This window comes from Fundulus heteroclitus, chromosome 18 (assembly GCF_011125445.2).
Source record: "Fundulus heteroclitus isolate FHET01 chromosome 18, MU-UCD_Fhet_4.1, whole genome shotgun sequence".
Lineage (NCBI taxonomy): Eukaryota > Metazoa > Chordata > Actinopteri > Cyprinodontiformes > Fundulidae > Fundulus > Fundulus heteroclitus.
The window spans coordinates 23587902-23607193 of NC_046378.1; the positions used below are offsets into that span (position 1 = coordinate 23587902).

The 19292-nt window shown below is 43.2% G+C and overlaps 1 protein-coding gene across 2 annotated transcripts; it reads right to left on the reverse strand.

Annotated features, from left to right (window-relative positions):
- Nucleotides 1-5427: 5427 nt before the first annotated feature.
- On the reverse strand, nt 5428-14392 carry LOC105932586 (caspase-1). 2 transcript variants are annotated; one of them, XM_036149883.1, is made up of 10 exons: nt 14309-14392; nt 11789-11938; nt 11382-11517; nt 11021-11299; nt 10846-10934; nt 10501-10677; nt 8291-8525; nt 8053-8214; nt 7850-7959; nt 5428-7757 (listed from the first exon to the last, which is right to left on the reverse strand). In XM_036149883.1, exons 3-10 carry the CDS (start codon nt 11386-11388, stop codon nt 7653-7655), a joined length of 1164 nt encoding a protein of 387 aa, XP_036005776.1. In that variant the 5' UTR covers nt 11389-11517; nt 11789-11938; nt 14309-14392; the 3' UTR covers nt 5428-7652. The 2 variants fall into 2 exon arrangements, with proteins under 2 accessions (XP_036005776.1, XP_012727262.2); XM_012871808.3 differs by lacking the exons at nt 11789-11938; nt 14309-14392 and having other exon boundaries at nt 11382-11568.
- Between the last annotated feature and the right edge of the window lie 4900 nt (nt 14393-19292).

Below are 19292 nucleotides of genomic sequence, written 5' to 3' on the forward strand. Positions count from 1 at the left end.
TCACATATTATGCAGGTTTCTTTGAAAGGTTGTCGTAGATGCTCATGGCAGTGGGCAGGAAGGATCTCCTGTAGTGTTTTGTCTTACAGAGGATCTGAAGAAGCCTCTAACTGAAGACGTCTCAGCTCTGACTCTGTTTGTCCTATTGTAATGAAACTTTATCAGCTACTGTTCAGTAGGGCTAAATATTACTGTAAGACGTTTCAGCGCCAGGGTTAAACCTTAAATACAGACAAATTTGAAGTGCCCAAATAAATAAATGTCACCTGTTAAAATAAACAACAATCTTGTGTCATGTTCGCTATGGTTAGCTGGACCGAAGTGCAGACAAGAGTTTGGGAGCCGCACGATGAGGTGAAGAGTAATTTCTAATGAATGAAAAGCCAAACCTGCAAAAATCCAAACGGGAGCAGAGCACAGCAATCAAAACTGGCGATGACGCAGTCAGAGGGAGAGATTGGGGGTAAGTCTTATTACCAAAGGCTTTGTCATGTGCAGAAGGAGTCCTACTGTGGAAATCAGCACTTATTTGACCTGCTCCCCTTTTATAAAGGTGAAAAAACCATTTGACACAGTTTTGGCACATTTGGATGAACTGTGCCAAAATCAGATGTCTGCCTAAAACCTGCCTATAAAAAAATATACTTCAGCTGATTCCATACAGATTTGCTGCAGTTATAGTCAAGATGTGGACATACAAAGTCTGAGGCTTTTCTTGTAGTTTTGCAGTTTTTACTTTAAAATTTTGATTTTTTTATTTGTTTAATCACCTATAAATCAGACATAGTAACATTTACAATAGTGGTTGCGCTTGAAAAATATTATTTAATGCCTTAGCTTCACACAAATACGAAAAATTACATTTACAATTTAAAACTTTGGAGCTGTACTTGTGCTCCTGGGTCAGGTTGGTCAGAGCATTCTGTCAAGGCTACACTTTCCATGAATGAGTCAGAAGCAGCAAACATGGAGACAACAGTTGTAATGAAAATAGTGTTCTTGAAGGTTTGAATACGGGAAATGATGAGAGGTGGATGTGGATTACGGGCCGACTGGGAGGGCTCTGGTCACGGACTGTGGGGAAGTGAACAATCTAACTGATCACCGACAACGAGCAGGAAGGCGTGATGGACTGGCAGAGGCTGACATACGGACAAGATGGTGTATGGAGAGCTGGGGGTGACGAAACAGGTAGAAGTTGCTTGGTGGAAGGTATATTTCAGAGCTGGATGGATCCTCTACGTTGGAGGGTGGACGGGCCCGTTGGTAATGGAAGCCAAGGACGCCAGCGGGGCCGGAGGAGCAATGGTCGACTGGAGTGCCAAGAAGTGGATGATCTTCTGATGATGGAGTTACAGTGAAGTCAGATAGGAGCAAGGAGGTACCTGAGGGAAGGACAAGTGGTATTAGCTGAGGAGAAACAAGGAACCATGGAGAGACAAGGAGCTGGGATCTGGTCAGGTATCGCTCTGATTGAGCTAATGCTCTGACGCCTTCCATCAGCCTCCAGCCACCTAAATTATCCTGATTGCCGTGGATGGGAAACACCTGCGGCTGGCGTTCACAGGCGCCAAGCAAACACACAGAAACAAGAACCGCACAAGGCAACCACAACCCAGAACCACATACCTGACAACAGAGCACTAATTGTAATGATTCTACCTCAGTTTTTCGCCTGATCACCTCCTGCCCACTTATCACCGTCACCTGCAACTAATTCCCTGCTCTAATTACTCCTGTCAGCCCATCCCTATATAAGCACTCCTCTTTCAGTTTGTCTTTGCTGGTTTGTCTGATCTCCAAGACTCTGCACTCCCTCAATCACCAGATGTCCAGCTTCCCTTCTGCTCCCCAGCCTGTGCACTCCTCGCCAGCCAGCCTGCTACCTCACGCCATCCCAGGTTAGTGGATCTTGCCTCCCACTCACTTTTTTACTTTGTGTTCCAGTCTTCCCTCCTGTCTCGATCCACCAGCACGTCCTGGCTTTCACCCTGACGCACCACAGCCACAGTCCTCCTTCACATCCTGGTCCCTGTACCGACGCACCACCTGTCCCACTTCGTCAGCACGTTTTGGACCCAGCTCCGGAGCTCATCAGGCTCGTTCTGTCGGTTCTCCTGCGTCCCGTCTGCGGTGGCTCTGAGGACCACCGTTCCCGTCTGCCTGCTAAATCTCCACCATCTCCAGTCTTCTTCAGCCCGGTCCTGATATCCTACCTTCTTTGTGGCAATAAAGCTCCTAAATATCCGGCTCTGTGTGTGGTTTGAATTCGGGCTCGGACCCCGGTCATTACAGTACAAACCAGCCACGACAGAGTCCGTCACCCACACAGAGCCGATTCGGGGACCGGAGCGTAATGGCGGATGCGAGGAGCCGCGGAGGGCTCCGCAGGCTGTAGCGGTCCCGTCCAGTCAATTGGATTCGGCCGTCCTGCATGGATCGGCTCGCCGCCGGAGACGAAGACGTCAGCCTGCCTGTCCGGTCTCTCTCACCTCCGTGCAGCCATTAGCCGAGCCAACCCGGCTGCCGTCTGCTGCCGAGCCCCTGTCCCAGTCGGTAGACTCCATTGCTCCTGCTGCCACTTCCTGCCCAGTTCCTTGCTCTGCAGTCCGGAGCCCGCAGACCAACGGAGCCAAGCTCTCCACAGCTCCCCCTTGTGACGCCCCCAGCTCAGAGTACAGAAGATTGGAGGACAAAATAAGAACTTTTGCCCCTACAATCAAGCGTCTGAGGGAGACTTTATTTTCTCAGTACTCTGAGGAGCTGGAGAGAAAATTAAAGGAGTTGGAGGACAACTATAGATCAGCTCTCAGGGCATTCTACAGCCGTTCTGCTCCAGTCACTAAGGGTCCAGCGGACGCTTCGTTCCCAGAGCAAGTTTGTGAAGGTGCACATGCCCCAGTCTGGCACGATGTTACCATGGCCGCACCACATGTTGAGGAGTCTCACCTTTGGGACTTCTTCTATGGGGACAGAGAGGACCTGTTCTCGATAAGGGCTGTTCCGGCCCATGGAGGGGCTGCGCACACTGCGGCCACCGAAGGCCTCCCTGCTCTGCCATCGCAGGAGGACCGGCCTGCGCCCAAGCCTCAAGAGGAGGTCCTGGAGGACCGGCCTGCGCCCAAGCCTCAAGAGGAGGTCCTGGAGGACCGGCCTGCGCCCAAGCCTCAAGAGGAGGTCCTGGAGGACCGGCCTGCACCCAAGCCCCAAGAGGAGGTCCTGGAGGACCGGCCTGCGCCCAAGCCTCCAGGTGAGACCCAGGAGGGTCCGTCGTCGACCTGTGAGGTGGGAACCCAGGTGGACGCTTCCTCCTTCGAGCGCTCCGATCCTCGGGAGAGGGCTCAGCACCCAAGATCTCCTGGAGGCTTTGCCCCCCTTGGTGTTCTTCTGAAGCCTCAGCCCTTGGTCGCCCTGGTAGACAGCCTGCTCTGGGAGAGACTTTACTGGCTGTCACTGTCTGACATCCCCCAGAGGCTGGTTTTGAGACTTTTTGTTGCCAAGGGTTTGTCCTCCACGACAGCCTGTAGTCAGGCTCCCCCTCCAGACGCCTGTAGTCAGGCTCCCCCTCCAGACGCCTGTAGCCAGGCTCCCCCTCCAGACGCCTGTAGCCAGGCTCCCCCTCCAGACGCCTGTAGCCAGGCTCTCCCTCCAGACGCCTGTAGCCAGGCTCTCCCTCCAGACGCCTGTAGCCAGGCTCTCCCTCCAGACGCCTGTAGCCAGGCTCTCCCTCCAGACGCCTGTAGCCAGGCTTTCCCCGTCTGTCGCCTGTAGCCAGGCTTTCCCCGTCTGTCGCCTGTAGCCAGGCTTTCCCCGTCTGTCGCCTGTAGCCAGGCTTTCCCCGTCTGTCGCCTGTAGCCAGGCTTTCCCCGTCTGTCGCCTGTAGCCAGGCTTTCCCCGTCTGTCGCCTGTAGCCAGGCTTTCCCCGTCTGTCGCCTGTAGCCAGGCTTTCCCCGTCTGTCGCCTGTAGCCAGGCTTTCCCCGTCTGTCGCCTGTAGCCAGGCTTTCCCCGTCTGTCGCCTGTAGCCAGGCGCCCCCCTGCAGACCCAACCTTTCCCCAGAGCCGGGTCCCAACGGACTCGCCCCTGGGCGCCGCTTCCGAGCCAGCGCTGCCCGGCGCGCCTCACCAAGTTGGCGCAGCCCAGCACGCCCCCACATATTTGTACGCCCGGTTGGGGTTGTTTTTTGTTCTTTGGTTCCTGGCCCTCCGTCCTATGCCTCCCTCCGCCCACCCTGGGTGGGTAGTTTTTCGTTTTTTGGTCTTTGTCAGGTCTGCCCCTATTATGCCCGGTTTTGGGCGTCTGGAATCCGCCCTTGAGGGGGGGGTTCTGTAATGATTCTACCTCAGTTTTTCGCCTGATCACCTCCTGCCCACTTATCACCGTCACCTGCAACTAATTCCCTGCTCTAATTACTCCCGTCAGCCCATCCCTATATAAGCACTCCTCTTTCAGTTTGTCTTTGCTGGTTTGTCTGATCTCCAAGACTCTGCACTCCCTCAATCACCAGATGTCCAGCTTCCCTTCTGCTCCCCAGCCTGTGCACTCCTCGCCAGCCAGCCTGCTACCTCACGCCATCCCAGGTTAGTGGATCTTGCCTCCCACTCACTTTTTTACTTTGTGTTCCAGTCTTCCCTCCTGTCTCGATCCACCAGCACGTCCTGGCTTTCACCCTGACGCACCACAGCCACAGTCCTCCTTCACATCCTGGTCCCTGTACCGACGCACCACCTGTCCCACTTCGTCAGCACGTTTTGGACCCAGCTCCGGAGCTCATCAGGCTCGTTCTGTCGGTGCTCCTGCGTCCCGTCTGCGGTGGCTCTGAGGACCACCGTTCCCGTCTGCCTGCTAAATCTCCACCATCTCCAGTCTTCTTCAGCCCGGTCCTGATATCCTACCTTCTTTGTGGCAATAAAGCTCCTAAATATCCGGCTCTGTGTGTGGTTTGAATTCGGGCTCGGACCCCGGTCATTACACTAATGGGAAAAACAAACTGCCACAGAGGCTGTTTCTTTCCCCAGGCTGTCTCTCTGTTAAACTCAATCAACGCCTCACGTCAGCGTAGTCAAACTCTTCTAGAACAAGTTGAACCTGCCCGCCTCTTTGATTTACTTATTTAAAAATGCTAAAAAAGTGCAAAAAAAGTGCAATAATCCTGAAAGTGACTTCTGCTGCTATTGCCACCTGTATATATGTCAATACACATGTATATAAGTCACCGTGAATGTACATAAGACATCCTCTGCCTTATTTCTAATTTGTATTTTTATTCTTATTTTTCTTATTTACTTCTTTTTTTTGATCCACTGTAAAGTCTTAAAACCCATTGCTTGAAGGTGAATGGTCTGTCAGTGTGGATACTGAGAAAGATTTGGACAAGCTTTTGATGAGCTTTCTGTTGTTGCGGTTAGATTAAAACTGGACAAATGAGACAGACCAACCTTTTCTTCAATTTTCTTTTGTACTTTATTATGACCACAGCAGGAACAGACTTCTGAGGGCAGAAACCATAAATCAAATAGATGTTTAAGCTCCCCTCCACCAACAACTGAAAAGCTATAAACATATAGCCTATGCAACTTGGAGTTATTAAATGATGTAGTCACAATGTAATATACGTATAGCTACATATAGTAAAGGAAGAGACTCATAGCAGAACACTCAGAATCATTTTACATGATAATTAAAACCTCAGATTGATTTTCTTAAGGGTCCTCAGCATGTTTTAGTGACTGCAATTAAGAAAATCACAAAGAATTCAAATGATAAACAATTTTTCTTGCCAGTTTAAAGTTATGCAAAGACTGACAAACTTCTCAGAGAGGGAGGTAGATTCTGATGGAAATTATTTCAAAGGAGGATGACTTTCAGTTGTCCAAATTAGATGCAGGTTACAAAAACAAAAGGAGTATACAGTTTAACACATCAAACGGGAAAAGAAAATACCCAGAAAAATAGAATAACATTAATCTAGACTGCACTCATAATGTGGCTAGGAAATATGCAAGTCATCAGCATAATAGGAGAGGTATCTGACCACCTTAATGCAGGATTTTGTTTTAACTATTATTAGTCAAGCAGCCTCTGAGGTCAATCAATAAATGAACATTTCTAGGTTAATTTTGCAAAACAAGTTATGACCTCAAGCTCTAAAATGTCTCGTTTTAGGTAGAGCTTAATTTGGGCCCTGTTCTCTCCATGACTTCAGATAGTAATGGTCCTGAGGTGCAGCATGCTTTACTTGGCTGTGCACCAATCCGGTTCTAGTCCTGCGAAGAGTTGGAGTTTTAGACCCAAGCCTACTCAGGGGTCACACTGTTTCGCCCTCAAATCTGTGTAAAATCTGGTCACACTGAGCCCAACAGCCCAGGGCCACACAACCTCATCCGCCTCTGGTTGATGGAGGATGAAACAGGGTGTGACCGTCTCCAACAGTTTGGGTCATCAGTAAAAGGGTCATGGTTCTTGCTCACAGGCTCAGAGCACAAAAACCTAATGCTTTAAACCTTAAAATGTCCAAGGGATGTTTGGAAGAAATTGCAAAGAAAAATTGAAACGCGGAAGCATACGTGTATAGCGATGGTCTTTTTCCCTGCTAGCAATGACTAAGTGTAGTTCTCCAAAAAAAAAAGAAGATGGAGATGTTTTTAACATCTGGTAAGCCTTCTGGTTCACATTATTAGTCATTCACAGAGGGAACTCTACCGATAGACAAGACGGTCAGGGTGTATTGTCTATTACGCTTCTACTTTTAGGCAATTTTGATCTTCTTCTGACTCAAAGAGAAATAAAATAAACATGAACATTTAGAAACTTTGTTTTCTTCACAAAACAAATGACAGGGAGTTGGGTTGTTTTAATTTCCTAAAGAAACTTTGGAGTCATTGTGCAATCAGACGAGACAGAGATCAACCAATATGATTTTCTTTCACATCCATGTCACACAGGCCTTACCATTGAAATGCAAAGAAAGGAGATTCAACTGAGATGTTAAAGACTCAAAACATACCAATGGAAATACATGTGATTCATATTACATTTGACAAATAGTATTTCCTGGGAAAACCTTTTTCTCTTAGTTTCTTAAAGGTCCAAGATTAGCATTAATCTGTTCCAGGTAAAGTCCAGGAAATAAGACTTGTTGTCTTGGAATATTTGAATAATTTTCTCATATCCCTATGACTCCAAATATAGAATTTCTGATACAAATATTTCTGAGATCTCTACCTCTTAACCAAAGGCAGTATTTTCCTAAACATTCAATTTACAACATACAAATGAACATATTTTATACACCTTATATAAAAATGCAGAAAACATGAAGAAAATATATTCTTTGGTCTAACGTATCAATTGTGATGCAAAGTAAAATTGAAAGCCTGACTTTTTATTTTTTTAAAACAGCCAAAAAGTTTTCCTTTGTTTAAATGTAAAGTTTCCTCGCAATTACCCGTATCAAGCTATAAAGGGTTTATGCACTTCAAAAAAAGTTCCTAATTTCCTTGAGGAACAGGGGCTTGGTTAAGGGTCTGACTGAGTACAAATCATTTTGCCTAAAGGCCACTATTAAAATCACAAACAGAGCATGTGTGTACATTTTAAAAAGTGACAGTAAGGATAGCATTGTCAGCTCAAAAGTTACCAAACGTTTCTGTCTCAGTGGCCGGGGAAAAGATAGAAGCGCCTGGTTAGGGTGCATCTATCCTTTGTTGGCATTTGTCTTTTGGTTTCATCAGGAAACTCTTCGAAGCGTTGCATGACCTGCAGGGTTGAAACAGACAGAAAATATCACTGTTTCAGAGAGGATTTTAATTGTTTATCATTATTCTGCCAAAAAAAGAGAAAATAAATACTTTTCTGAAAAGTTCATCGATATCATCCTCATGGGAGCAAGTGTTGAAGACTTCAGCGATGTACTGTATGAGGAAGGAGCCCAGATCCTCTCTTCTGTATGAGACGGTATCTGCAGGAATAGTTTTCTTGCATATAATTACTGACTTCTGACGGTAAGCTTAAACAAACCTGTGCATGTTGATTCTTCAAAACACAAACTGACCAGGCGTGCTTGACAGGAGTGAAATGAAATCCTTTTCTTTGTGAACATATCGCATGGAATCCTCAACGATTTGGCCTGCTCGAGGGGGCGGCGCCTGCCGTTCCTCATCAGACACCACCTCGGCTTCGACGCTGTCGCTAACAATCACAGCTCCACCCGTAGCTGGAACAAATGAGTTATAACTAAACCTGGCCCTCGTCCAAACTGTAGTTTTAAAGTCAGGGCAAATAGTGTTTACCTCCTCTGCAGGCCTGGATGATGATGATCTTGGGTTTGTCCATCAGTGCAGAGCATTTTTGTGGACCTAGAAGTTTGTAGATTGTGTCGACAGGGAATTCATCCGGTTTATCCTTTCTGTGATCGACTCCAAGGATGACTCCTCTTTTCCCGTGGGACATGATCACCACAAACACGCTGTCTGTGTCTTTTAGTTTGGGATGTGTGGTAAATTCTTGCAGAGCCTTTTCTATATTCTGTAAGAAAACAAGACAGTGTGGTTAACATAGGAACACTACAGATGTTACTTAAATTCAAAATATGCTCATGCTCCTTTTGTGTGTGCATGCGTGCGTGCGTGTGTGTGTGTGTGAACATATTTTATTTATAAGTAAAATATGTTTTTCCTTCTTGTAACTTTAGGTCATGAAAGGCACCTTGTAATCTTGAAAGTGGTTGCTGTACCTTAAAAGTAAATGCATACAGTGGTGTGAAAAAGTGTTTTCCCCCTTCCTGATTTCTTTTTTTTTTTTTTTTTTACATGTTTCTCACACTTCAGTGTTTTTGAATTTCAAACAAATTTAAACCTGAGTCAAAAACTACACAAGTAAATCCAAAATTCCGATTTGGGGCGAGAGTGGCGGAGGAGTTAGGGAGTTCGTCTTGTAACCGATCCCCTGCTTCAACCGTCTCAGTTCTTACCCGTATTCACTGCTGTCGGTGGTCACTGGTGCTGCCTATGTATCACCACCTTGCTTCTGTAAGTCTACAAACATGGCTCACCCCCGTCAGGGTGTAAATGTGATAGTGTGTGAATGAATGGGGTCGTCCGACTTGATAAAGCGCCATGCAAGTACAAGTCATTTACCATTTCAAGTGAAGGTTTTTATAATTAAAGGGTAAAGAAAATCCAAACCTGTTAAAACATAACTGAATTCACATTGTTCAGCCACATCCAAGCCTGATTATTGCCCCACCTGTCCTCAATCAAGAAATCACTTAAATAGGACCTGCCTGGCAAAGTGAAATACACCTAAAGATCCTCAAGAGCTAGAAATCATTCTGAGAAAGAAAGAAATTCAGGAACAAATAAGAAAGTAACTGAGATCTATTGGTCTGGAAAGGGTTACAAAGCCATTTCTAAAGCTTTGAGACTCCAGCGACCACAGTGAGAGCCATTATCCACAAATGGAGAGAACATGGAACAGTGGTGAACATTCCCAGGAATGATCTAATTTACCCCAAGAGCGCAGCAACGACTCGTCCGGGCGGTCACAAAAGACCCCACAACAACAACCAAAGAACTGCAGGCCTCATTTGCCTCAGTTATGTCAGAGTTTGTGTCTTCACCATAAAGAAGAAACTAGATCCATGAATTCTGCTGCCTACCAAAACACCCTGAAGGAGAACATCCAGCCATCTGTCCGTGGCCTCAAGCTGAAACCAATTCATGTTCTGCAGCAGAACAATGATCCAAAACACACCATCAGGTCTACCTCTGAATGACTAAAGAACAAAATGAAGATTTTGGAGTGGCCTAGTTAAAGTCCTGACCTGGATCCTTTTTAGAGGTTGTGACATGACCTTAAAAACGTCTTTCAAGCTGCTGGAGAAACCCTCCAATGTGGCTCAATTACAACAATTCAGCAAAGTGGGACAGAATTCCTCCACAGTGCTGGAAAAGACTTATCGCAGGTTATCACTAATGCTTGATTGCAGTTGTTGCTGCTAAGGGTGGCCCAACCGGTTTTTGGATTTGGGAGACAAACCCTTGTTCACACACGACCATGTTTTGTGTTCACTCGTGTTGTCTTTAGTTTGAGTTTGTTTTGTCACACTTCAGTGTGACAAAACGGTCAAAATAATAAGAAATTGTGAAGGATTAAACACTTTTTCACACCACTGTACAGTAACTTTCTTCATCGACACATACTAATTCACATTCCAGTGGCAGCTGGTTTAATTATAGCATTCACTCATATTGAGACAAGTCACTGTTTCCCTTTTTGCGTGTATTTCAGAAGCATAGATGTTACTGTTGCTTAAGGGAAGGTTCAGAATTGCTGTTTGATTTAAAAGTCCAAATCTAATTTCCCTATGAGGTGCATTTAATAAAAAAAAACAGCAAGTGTACTCAAAGTGGTGTGCAATATTTAGATATATAAACGATAAGAGCAACAATCGAGACATATAGGGGTTGCCACAGTTGGATGAAAATAAATTTGAAAATACCTTTGCAGTAAGGTCATTGTGTTTCACCACCTCATATTGCAGGGAACTGAGAAGTTCCTCCATGTTCTCCTCATCTTTCTCCGCTCCCTTTCTGGTTAAGTTATTGTCAGTAAAATTTCTATTGGTGATTAAGAGAGCAACACGACTTTTTAGGGAAGTTTCGGACACCTTGTAAATCTGAAAAGTCAAAAATAGTGCAAGAAAAGAGGTTAAACACATTTTTCTAGCAGTAAATATATCAGCATGGAACATACCCTCTGTGAGGGGAGTGTAGCAAGACCATTGTAACTATAGTTATTTATAGTAAGGTTAAAGAATATTTTGATCTTGATTTTAAAAATTTACATCTGAATCATTCATTTTTTCCTGCCGCGAGGAATCCGTCATGGGGACTAGTTTGTCTGACCAGGTTTTCTGCTTCTTAGGAGCTGCAACTGAGGGAGGAAAAAAACATAATTATTTTTTTATTTTGTTACAGCACAGAATCTGCAACAATATGATGCTTTTACTGTAGTCTCACCTGGTTTTGGACCAGAGGACAGCTCAAGTTCAGCGTAAAGTGCAGAATCTCTGTTTTCAATGTGTTTAATCATCTTCCTGCTGGCTTTGTCCCCCTTTCTTTTTACTGTGTCGATGAGGCAGCGAGCCATGTCTGCCCTACCAGTGTTGTCCTCGAGCACAGAATCTACCTCCCCATCATTCAACAAACGATCCTCCAAAAGATCGTCCAGGAGCTGCTTGATTACAGCTTTTGACACCTTTGCCACAAAATTGGTGCGCACTCTGGCGAGCTCCTTATCTGCAAAGAAACCCAGCTCTGAAAATACCGATAGTGACATAAGAAATGAGCCATGAATGTATTGTAAATCCTGCAGACTTACCTGCCATTGCTCAGAACTGAGGAGTTAAATGCAGAGTTCTCTAAAAGTTTAGGATGAGTGTGTGCATGTCCAGGAATTCAGTCTGCTCTTGGTGCCAGGGCGAGTTGTTTGAGTTGCACTCAGTTCCTTGGAAGTGCTTTAAACCAGGAAATCAAGATCTGATTGGTCACCAACGCTTTCAACCCTGAGGACTAAAATGAACCCAGTTAAATAATCCGGTTAAATAATATTCCCAGCATGTAAAGACACATATAAAGCTTTTTATTAATTCTTTAAAATTTGTAGTTTTTTTTCCATATAGCACCTTTCAACACAAAGCAGTGTGTAATTGGCAAGTGGAAGCAAAGGAATAATTTTCTTTTCTCAAACGGTTTTACAAATAAAAATAAAGGTCCACCATAACCTACCTGCTCACCATCTACTGCGGCCATGTTGGAATCCTGAGCACCTCCACCTGATACATGTCGATACATGCTAACTGAGGTGAACAACCAAAATCCTATCCATGTCTGTGGGACACAGAGTAACCTGTCCTCTCCTCTTGTAGATTCTGCTTCCTGTAATAGATGACACATTAGCCACGTTATTGTAGGTAAACATCACGTTATCTGCTACAGCTGGTAAATGCACCAGTCTGGTGCACTTCTAGGTCGTTATGGAGCTGTCTTTTCCACTAATGTTAGCCAACAAACCCCTGAAGTCTTCACAGAACAGCAGGTTTTATGCAGAAATTAAAGTGGACTACATTTACTTATAGAGGACTTTGGTTGCACAAGACTTTATTTATGGGTATGAGAATGAATGACGTGGAACACAGACTCCATAAGGGTGGTACGCCAGAGGTAGTCTGCCTGCCTTTAGGTCCAGAGATGAGATCCTCAGACCCATTGTAAGACCATATGCTGGTGCAGTTGGCCCTGGGTTCCTCCTAAAGCAAGACAAAGCTAGACCTCATGCGGCTGGAGTGTGACAACAGTTCCTGCAAGATGAAGGCGTTGATGCTATGGACCTGCCCGCCTGTTCCCCAGACCTGAATCTAAATTAGCACACCTGGGACTAACAATTAGTCAAACACATGCAGATCGTGACACCCTCCTCAATTAAACACTGCTTAAAGGTGAGATTAATTTGTGTAAATACATTTATTTTTTTCAGTGATCTGGTGTGTTGGTGATCTGATTGAGTTCATGGTAGTCAATGCAGAGTCTAAGTGATTTGTCTTTCTTAATAACAAAGAAGAACTCTGCGCCAACAAGAGGAGGATTGTCTGATGATGCGAGCTTTGAGCGTAATTGGTTAAAGAATCACCTCAGCTGCTGAGATGTTACACAAACACTCGGATGGCGATGGGACACCGGGGGGGGGGGGGGGGGGGGGGGGGGGTGGGGGGGGGGGGGGGGGGTTCGATGACGCAGTCAGAGGGAGAGATTGGGGGTAAGTCTTATTACCAAAGGCTTTTTCATGTGCAGAAGGAGTCCTACTGTGGAAATCAGCACTTATTTGACCTGCTTCCCTTTTATAAAGGTGAAAAAAAACATTTGGCACAGTTTTGGCACATTTGGATGAACTGTGCCTAAATCAAAGGTCTGCCTAAAACCTTTTTGAAACAAATATACTTCAACTGATTCAGTCCAGATTTGCTCCAGTTACAGTCAAGATGTGGACATACAAAGTCTGAGGCTTCTCTTATATTTTCAAAAGGGTTTTCCTGTAGTTTTGCAGTTTTTACTTTAAAATCTTTAGTTTTTTTTGTTTAATCACTATGTGACGGGGTTCTTCTATGCTTGGTCAAACATAAATGACTGGCCAAGGCCGGAGATCACTTTAGTGAAATTTATTCAATTTTTCTTTCAGGTGAGCCAAAGATGGCAGGTGCAGAATATATACAAGGACGTCCAGGCAGGTTAAAACAGAGACAAAAAAAGAACAGTACCTTCCATGTTACAGTCATTCACCCTCAGTGTGACTTCTCTGGAGTCTAACCACAAACTGCCTCCATGTGGAGCAGAGCCCTGCTTTTAAAGCCACAGGCTCCGCCCACAGGAAGTTCAAACAAGCAAACACAAACAAACAAACCAGAACATCTAAGCAATAATACTTCTAACTCAATTTAAAGTATACATAATAATAATAATAATAATAATAATAATAATAATAATAATAATAATAATAATAATAATAATAATAATAATAATGGGAAAAAAACTTACAATCAAAAATACAGTACTCAATTTAACAAAACACTCAGTACTTCTGATGACATCACATCATCATGTGACTCCCTCCCAGCACACCACAGTCCAGCAATAAGCCTGCTTGAAAACAGAACGGGGAAAATGTTTGAAACTGAAAATAAAAGGTTATAATGAATGCTAACTGAAGCAGGAACACCGTGTGTGCACCCACAATGAACCACATCAGTTTAGCTGAAACAAAATTAAGTTAGAGATGGTGTATGTGCCTGTGTACGTGTGTGCAGGCGTTCTCGCATGCTGACGCGGACTTATAACTACGTCCTGGCTCGTGACGGCTCCTCCGTCACACACCTATAAATCAGACATAGTGACATTTACAATAATGGTTGCGCTTGAAAAATATTATTTAATGCCTTAGCTTCACACAAATACGAAAAATTACATTTACAATTTAAAACTTTGGAGCTGTACTTGTGCTCCTGGCTCAGGTTGGTCAGAGCATTCTGTCAAGGCTACACTTTCCATGAATGAGTCAGAAGCAGCAAACATGGAGACAACAGTTGTAATGAAAATAGTGTTATTGAAGGTTTGAATACGGGAAATGATGAGAGGTGGATCTGGGGAACGGGCCGACTGGGAGGGCTCTGGTCACGGACTGTGAGGAAGTGAACAATGTAACTGATCACCGACAACGAGCAGGAAGGCGTGATGGACTGGCAGAGGCTGACGTACAGACAAGATGGCGTATGGAGAGCTGGGGGTGACGAAACAGGTAGAAGTTGCTTGGTGGAAGGTATATTTCAGAGCTGGATGGATCCTCTACATAGGAGGGTGGAAAGGCCCGTTGGTAATGGAAGCCAAGGACGCCATCGGGGCCAGAGGAGCAATGGTCGACTGGAGTGCCAAGAAGTGGATGATCTTCTGATGGAGTTACAGTGAAGTCAGACAGGAGCAAGGAGGTACCTGAGGGAAGGACAAATGGTATTAGCTGAGGATATGCTGGTGAAGATTCTCAGTCATCCAGGTCATGGTCATTCCAAAGAAAGGCTATCTCTCTGTTAAACTCAATCAACGCCTAACGTCAGCGTAGTCAGACTCTGCTAGAACAAGTAGAACCGGCCCGCCTCTTTGATTTACTTATTTAAAAATGCTAAAAAAGTGCAAAAAAAAGGGCAATAATCATGACTTCTGCTGCTATTGCCACCTGTATATATGTCAATACACATGTATATAAGTCACCGTGAATGTACATAAGACATCCTCTGCCTTATTTCTAATTTGTATTTTTATTCTTATTTTTCTTATTTACTTCTTTTTTTTGATCCACTGTAAAGTCTTAAAACACATTGCTTGAAGGTGAACGGTCTGTCAGTGTGGATACTGAGAAAGATTTGGACAAGATTTTGATGAGCTTTCTGTTGTTGCGGTTAGATTAAAACTGGACGAATGAGACAGACCAACCTTTTCTTCAATTTTCTTTTGTACTTTATTGTGACCACAGCAGGAACAGACTTCTGAGGGCAGAAACCATAAATCAAATAGATGTTTAAGCTCCCCTCCACCAACAACTGAAAAGCTATTAGCATATAGCCTATGCAACTTGGAGTTATTAAATGATGTAGTCACAATATACGTATAGCTACATATAGTAAAGGGAAGAGCCTCATAGCAGAACACATTTTACATGATAATTGAAACCTCAGATTGATTTTCTTAAGGGTCCTTGGCATGTTTTAGTGACTGTGATTAAGAAAATCACAAAGAATTTAAACGATAAACAATATTTCTTGTCAGTTTAAAGTTATGCAAACACACGATTCTCGGTTGTTAGCAAAGACTGACAAACTTCTCAGACAGGGAGGTAGATTCTGATGGAAATTATTTCAAAGGAGGATGACTTTCAGGTGTCCAAATTAGATGCAGATTACAAAAACAAAAGGAGTATACAGTTTAACACGTCAAACGGGAAAAGAAACCCCCCCCCCCCCCCAAAAAATAGGATAACATTAATCTAGACTGCTCTCATAATGTGGCTAGGAAATATGCATGTCATCAGCATAATAGGAGAGGTATCTGAACACCTTAATGCAGGATTTTTTTTTAACTATTATTAGTGAAGCAGCCTCTGAGGTCAATCAATAAATGCACATTTCTAGGTTAATTTTGCAAAACAAGTTATGACTTCAAGCTCTAAAAATGTCTAATTTTAGGTAGAGCTTAATTTGGGCCCTGCTCTCTCCATGACTTCAGATAGTAATGGTCCTGAGGTGCAGCATGCTGTACTTGGCTGTGCACCAATCCGTTTCTAGTCTTGCGAAGAGTTAGAGTTTTAGACCCAAGCCTACTCGTGGGTCACACTGTTTCGCTCTCAAATCTGTGTAAAATCTGGGCACACCGAGCCCAACAGCCCAGAGCCACACAACCTCATCCGCCTCTGGTTGATGGAGGATGAAACAGGGTGTAACCGTTTCCAACAGGTTGGATCATCGGTGAAAGGGTCATGGTTCTTGCTCACAGGCTCAGAGCACAAAAAACTAATGCTTTAAACTTTAAAATGTCCAAGGGATGTTTGGAAGAAATTGCAAAGAAAAAAAAATTGAAAAGCAGAAGCATACGTGTATAGTGATGGTCTTTTTCTCTGCTAGCAATGACTAAGTGTAGTTCTCCAAGAAAAAAAGAAAACAGAGATGTTTTTACCATCTGGCAGCCTTGGTTGACCTCCGCTACTTCCGCAGTTTTAGCACTGTTTTATCTTACTTTTACGCTCCATGTGTAATACTAATTAGGTGAGTTTTCATCGCGGTTCTTTTCCCGCTTACGTGTCTCGCTTCACGAGAGCTGGAGTTTGTGAATCAACGTTACCGGTGAGCCAAGAGCGGCGCCACCAGAGGGAGCGACAGTGCGGCTAGCTTACTAACATCACGGCTGCTAACCGGGATGAGGCCAACGTCCGGCAGCTAACCGACCTAACAGAGAAAACAACCAGTGGAAAACGACGCGTTGGATTGACAACAGGCAGAGGTAAAACTCTGCCTTGTCCGTAAGTACCGCTACTCACCACAGTGAGAGATCGGCTGTGCTTGAACAACGCGTCTGGCCCAGGGTGTCTGTGTTCACAGAGAGACAACGCAGTGGCCTCCAACTGCTGAGCAGGAGCCTTAAAGAAGCGACAGGCAAAAAGAAGCGAAATAATGCCTCCAAAAGGATCCAAGACCGACGGGAGACAAGATGAGGACTATGTATCACTCACGCAAGTCAAAGAGTTGCTGAGCCAGCAAAAGCAAATGTATATGGAGTTACTCCAACAACAACAGGACAATTTTAAGGGTTTTGTTAAAATCATTGTGGACACTACTAACACCAGAATGAACGCAATGACACGAGAACTACAGGACATTAAAGCCAGTCTGCAATTTACACAGAAAGACATTGACGACATTAAAGTAGAAAGTGCTAAGCACAAGGACCGAAATGACATGGTGCAGTCAGACATATTTAAAGTATGTGAGGGTATGATGACTATCACGGATAAAATGGAGAACCTTGAGGGGCAATCAAGGAGAAATAATTTGGTTTTTGATGGAATTCCTGAATCACCAAATGAGACTTGGGCTGAGACTGAGGAGAAAGTGAAAACTATTTTAAATGAAAAGCTAAACTTTCAACATAAGGTTGACATTGAGAGAGCTCACCGCACCGGTAAACATAGAGGAGACAGACCCAGGCCCATTGTTGTCAAATTTTTACGATACAAGGACAGATCAACTATTCTGCAGAGCACCAAGGCACTTAAGGGATCTAAGATTTTTATTAACGAAGACTTCACGGATGCAGTAAGGAAAAGGAGGGCGGAACTAATGCCGGACTTAAAAGCAGCACGTCAAAGAGGGGACATTGCTTACCTACGTTATGATAAGTTGATCACCCATCCACGTACTAGTACCCCTAAATTATCCAACAATGTATGACAGACAGCCAGACATAGCTGACGTTCACTTCTGAAAGAGAAACATGCAACAGATCACGGCCTATGAGGATATAGAGCTACCCGTATTCCAACACAGAAACTATCATCAGCAAGATATTGAAATTGACATTGATCCTGATAACAACTTCTATAATGTCAGCAATGATAGTTGTCACTATTACAGTGATGATCAGTTCAATAACAGCATTAAAATGGAACAAAAGCTGTCAATAATTCACTTTAATAGCAGAAGCCTCTATGCAAATTTTGACAGCATCAAACAATACCTCCAACAACTTTCACAGACATTCAATGTTACTGCCTTATCAGAAACTTGGCTCAATAGTGATAAGGGCATAGACTTTGAAATCAATGGTTATGAAATGGTTTGTAAGAACAGAGAAAACAAAAATGGAGGAGGAGTAGCTTTATATGTTGATAAGAAGATTAATTATAAGTTGATTGAAACAATGTCAACTGTGATGGACAACATGTTTGAATGTGTGACTATAGAAATACTCGTGGAAAAAAGGAAAAATGTCTTAGTGAGTTGCATTTATAGAGCCCCTGGATCAAACATTGAAGTATTCAACAACTGGATAGAAGAAAAATTTATAACAATTAATCAAAAATAATATTTTTCTGTGGGGATTTCAATATTGACCTTCTCAATCCAAATAGACATAGAATGACTGAAGAATTTATTAACACCATGTTCAGTTTAAGCTTGTATCCTAAAATCACCAGGCCCAGTCGCATTACATCGCACTGCGCTACCTTAATTGATATTATTTTTACAAATGTGCTGGAAAATAATTTAACTAGTGGAATATTAATGAATGACATAACCGATCACTTACCAGTGTTCATAGTCTACGACTGTAAGTGCAAAACAGACAATCAAAAAATAGAGACGCATTACAAACGGGTTACGTCTGAAGAGACACTAAGAGCTCTAGAAGCCGAGTTGTTGGCCTATGATTGGAGATTAATATATAAAATGAATGATGTGAATTCAGCATATGATGAATTTTTAAAAATATTTAAAATATTATATAACAAGCACTGCCCAATCAAACAATATAACAGGAAAAGCAATCAAAAAAATGAACAGTGGATCACAAAAGGAATACAAAAGGCATGTAAAAAGAAAAACAAACTTTATAGAGAATTTCTAAAACATAGAACGTCTGAATCAGAAAACAAATATAAGAAATATAAAAATAAGTTAACTAATATTATAAAAACATGTAAAAAGGACTATTATTATAAATTACTGGATAGGAATAAAAACAACATTAAGGAAACATGGAATATTTTAAATAGAGTCATTAGAAAAGTTAACAATAACAAATATCCAGACTATTTTATAGATAATGAACAGAATATAACTGATTTGAAAAGTGTCGTCAATAAATTTAATAGATTTTTTGTTAATATAGGACCTCAATTAGCAGAAAAAATACAGACTACAAAAACTGCAACTCAGCAATATCTAATTGAGAATAATCCCAGCTCCTTATATCTCAACCCTGTACTAGAAGAAGAAATCATAAACATTGTGAATAACTGTACAAATAAGACTTCCACTGACTGTGATGATCTGGACATGAAAACTATTAAAATAGTAATTAAAGGAATCTCTAAACCACTAACTTATATTTGCAATTTATCATTTCAAACAGGATCATTTCCCAACAAAATGAAAATAGCGAAGGTCAAACCAATGTATAAAACTGGCAACAAACA